The sequence below is a fragment of the Odontomachus brunneus genome, unplaced genomic scaffold, assembly GCF_010583005.1.
Source record: "Odontomachus brunneus isolate Ranch 3 - 2012 unplaced genomic scaffold, Obru_v1 Obru_scaffold_049, whole genome shotgun sequence".
Lineage (NCBI taxonomy): Eukaryota > Metazoa > Arthropoda > Insecta > Hymenoptera > Formicidae > Odontomachus > Odontomachus brunneus.
Window position 1 is genome coordinate 642,398 of NW_022639499.1, and position 4,114 is coordinate 646,511.

Here is a 4,114-nt window from a genome sequence, read left to right on the forward strand (position 1 = left end):
TTATTTTAAATTAACAATTATTACTTAATGAAATAAATATATAAAAAGTATCGAAATGCATAAACGTAATGTTATTCGACAGACAGAAAATTTCATGACAGAAATCGCCATCTAAAGGATTAGCGACTAATTACGTCAACTATGGTGATTCAACTATGTTCAACTATGAACATCTCTGAGAGCAACTTCAATCGCTCGAAGCGATGTGCATTTGCAATATGTAAAAATGTTAGCTACGGATTTATTTCTACCTGCGTTACACTTGCCTCGACATTTTCATTTTGCTTCACTCTACGATTTATTAGAGCGCCAATAACAGTATCGGCACTACAATCGAGCAGTTTCTGTCTGCAAATCGCGATGGCTCGCACGAATCCGTCGTTAGGCGTAATAAATCGATGCTCCATGAAAAAACTCCTTTCGTCCCAATAAATAATCTGAAAAAGGTGAAAATATTATGTTACAGTTATGCAAGATTCTAACAAAGATTGTTATCCTAAATATGTATTGTCAAAAACATTTAAGGAAAATAACATCTTAAAGGAATGTTTCGCATACAATGTGATTTGATTTTTTCATTATTTACTATTCTAAAAAGATCAAATAATATTTTAGAATATGTCCTGATAACTCTCTCTCGATTAAACTTAAAAATTTCTAATACTTATTATTAGATTATCGAATTATTAGATTATCGAATTATCGATTATTAGAATTATACTATATATTAGATATATATAGATTAATATTATCGTATTTTTAAGCGAATTCTAAGAATTCTATTTTTTCTCTTGCAAAATGTTATCCGAGGCTTAGTTGCTAAGCTATAAAGATAAATAGTTAGCTTCTTAAAGTCATTCTACATTAGTTGCAAGTCTCAAAGTCGCAAGAAAATAGACCAATCACAGTCAATTCTTCTTTGGCCGTAAGAGAACGATCGACTGTGATTGGTAAATTTTCTTACGATCTTGCGATTTGCAAGTAATATAGAACTGGCCTTACGGACCAGATAAGGAAAATAGGCAGAGGCGGCACAATTCACCGTCAGACACAGACGTTGGCCAATACACATGTGACAATATTCATACATCTTAGTTTGAAAACTTCCAATGTCAATGTGATTGACATGATATAACTGCATGTGATATAACTGCATGTACCATACATTTATATTGAGTATTTGATCATCAAAATTATATTTTTCTTGTCTTTATATAAATGTCTTTATATTTTATTGTATAAATACACGTCAAAACAACACTTTCGCATATTCATTCAGTTTGTCATAAAAAATTGTGAAAGAACAAGCACGATTGTCAAACAATCTGACCTTCCAGTCCCCTTAAACCTATCATGTCGAAATTCTCGACTGTGATTAATCAATTTAGTTGCTGTTTGAATCTTACTGCCTTTATTTACATTTATTTATGGTCTTTATGATTCACGAAATCTATGCAATAACAACAAATTTTTAGCTTACGTACTTCAAAAACTAATTGGCCTTGGTACTTCCATATTCGACTTTTTAAATCCGATTGAGTGACAGAATGTTGAACGATATTTTTAAGAAACTCTGTCTCTCAGGCAACAGTCCAATCGAGTATTACCTTGGACGTTATCTTGAAAAACATTAACGGTTTGATGAATCGCCTGTAGCGAATAGTAGTGGCTCCTTGCACCACGCCTGATCCTTGAGAGCAAACCTCTCGATACAGATCTGTTCTCTCGTAAAAATCCACCCTCGCGAAGTCGAGTTCACGAAGGTACCTCGCGTTGTTCATGTGATATAGAAGAGCGTCCAAGTCAGTAGTGGTGCAGACCGCTGTGCAAAATAATAAACGTCATAAACAAGAAGCATCTTATGTTACAGGATAAGTACAAAGGGCAATCTTAATTTAAAATATTTATGAATGCATGTACCTATACAGCAGAGATGTCCAAAATATATCATAAGGATATCCTAAAGATATATTTGGGATATGTGATATCTTCAAGATATCCTTATGATATATTTGGGACATTCCTGCTGTGTGGATATATGAATGGAAAAAATCTCAATTAGTTTAACTAAACGCATGGATCCGATAAAAACTTGGTGGTGAGAAACGTTGTTCCTCAACTTCGTTATCGTGACCTAAAACGTTCATCTGAATCATAGACCCTGAATACAGACAGTACAAAATATCTTATGAATATTCTTATGAAACATAGATGTTCTTAATTCCAGAATATTTTACGAATACACGTACAATGTTTTATATGCAGGCAGAGAGATTCGTATGTTTATAAAAGAAAAGAATGCACTTTGAACACCCTTACAGAAAAGTATCACTGGCTATGATAAATTGGCCAGTAATAAATAGTAATTTTATTACTCGTACAAGTAATAAAATTATTGAACGACAGTAATTATCACTGGCCAAATTATTACTTATCAGTATTACATTTCTATAAGGGCATTCGTAAGATTTACTTGTACAATTCCTTTATGAGACTGTAAAGTTTTTCTAATGTCCCAAATAGTAATACGCATTTATTATAGATCAGTAATGATACATATCTATGAGAAATACAATACTTTATAAATTTTATAAATTTTCTGCACATTTATAGTTGTGTTATTCGAATATTCTATGAACGTACTATTGGGAGTGTGTACTAATTTTAAAAGATTTTCAAAAGTTGGCGTAACTAGTACTATATCGCATCGGACCGTATTGTTGCTACTTTTATGTCAAAGCACCATCATGTGACTTTAGTTTTCAGTATGTCATTTTGCCGAAGTGTAAACAACATTGTTTTTTTTGAGCATTGAATATGTCGAATTTTGTGCCAACAAAACGCAATTTGCAGGAAGTTTTACTTTTTTGCTTCCATTTGAAGAAAAGTGCTGCTGAAAGTCAACGAATGCTGTCGGAAGCTTATGGTGATTATACTCCATCGATTTCAACATGTGAGTACTGGTTTCGACGCTATAAAATAGGTGATTTTAACACGGAAGACAAGGAACGTCCAGGCCAGCCGAAAAAGTTTGAAGATGAGGAAGTAGAAGCTTTACTCGATCAAGATCCGAGTCAGACGCAAGAAGAACTTGCAGAATCATTAAATCGTTTGTAACGATCCGCATGTAAACACCCTCCTCGCATAATAAACAAACACAAAGACAGAACCCAGCAAACACAGAATATAACTATTATATAACATAGAAGTAACACGTAATATAACGGGTGCTATACGTTATTAATGTTAAAGTTACATAATTTTCTTTTATAACTGCAATCTAACTGTGTTTTAAAACTGTTATAATTCTCTGTTATTTACAGGTTATAATTACATAACACCAACATAATTAAAATATAACCTGTTATATAAGAAGCGTTTATTTGCATTACATCTATGTTATATAGCATTCTTATATTTAAGGATCGGATCATTCACTAGATGGCTTCCGTTTTCTCGTACGTAAAATATGATGCATTAATATATATAAGAACGATGATCACAAGACTACACAACTTGTACTATGGAGTTCACTTTTATAGTAAAAAGAAGTTATACACTTTTTGATAATGGAAATTACTATTACAATAGTAATCATTTCCACTTGAATATGTATAGAAAAATGAAAATAAATAAATGAAAATAACTTCAATAGCATAAAATACCTGAAAACATATTGGGACACTAGATGCTTAGAATAGCTCTAGGATGATTCTGGAATATATTGTGTTATTTGAGAGCTAATTAATTTAGAATGGCAAAATACTTTTATATTATTATCTTTAGTAAAAATATTTTTGATATAAAATATATAATTATAATATTTTTACAAATTAAGTGATAGCTTATAATTTCTGCGTACAATTAAATACCTATAATTGCTGGGAAATAATAATTTATATTCCAGCTATATAATATTAGGACCTTAACTTAGTTTCCGCCCAAAAAATACTGAGAAAAAGCATTTATTGTAAAAAATTTATTTAAATTATTTCAATGAAAGTATTTTCCATCACTTTCTACAACTTTTTGCCATCTTTCTGGCAACTGGGCGATACCATCTCGATAAAACGATGTTTGTTTCGAAGCAATCCATTCGTCCACCCATTCTCGC

General features: G+C 31.7%; 1 protein-coding gene across 3 annotated transcripts in view; it reads right to left on the reverse strand.

Moving 5' to 3' along the window:
* LOC116845132 (protein THEM6) overlaps window positions 1-4,114 on the reverse strand; it is a 17,121-nt gene that overhangs the window by 2,876 nt on the left and 10,131 nt on the right. For 2 of the 3 annotated variants that reach the window (XM_032817487.1, XM_032817486.1), the window contains exons 3-4: window positions 1,608-1,822; window positions 252-437 (exon numbers count right to left, since the gene is read on the reverse strand). In XM_032817487.1, coding sequence (XP_032673378.1) covers window positions 252-437; window positions 1,608-1,822 — 401 coding nt within the window. The remainder of the gene's footprint in view (window positions 1-251; window positions 438-1,607; window positions 1,823-4,114) is intronic. The other variant, XM_032817488.1, reaches the window with a different exon arrangement.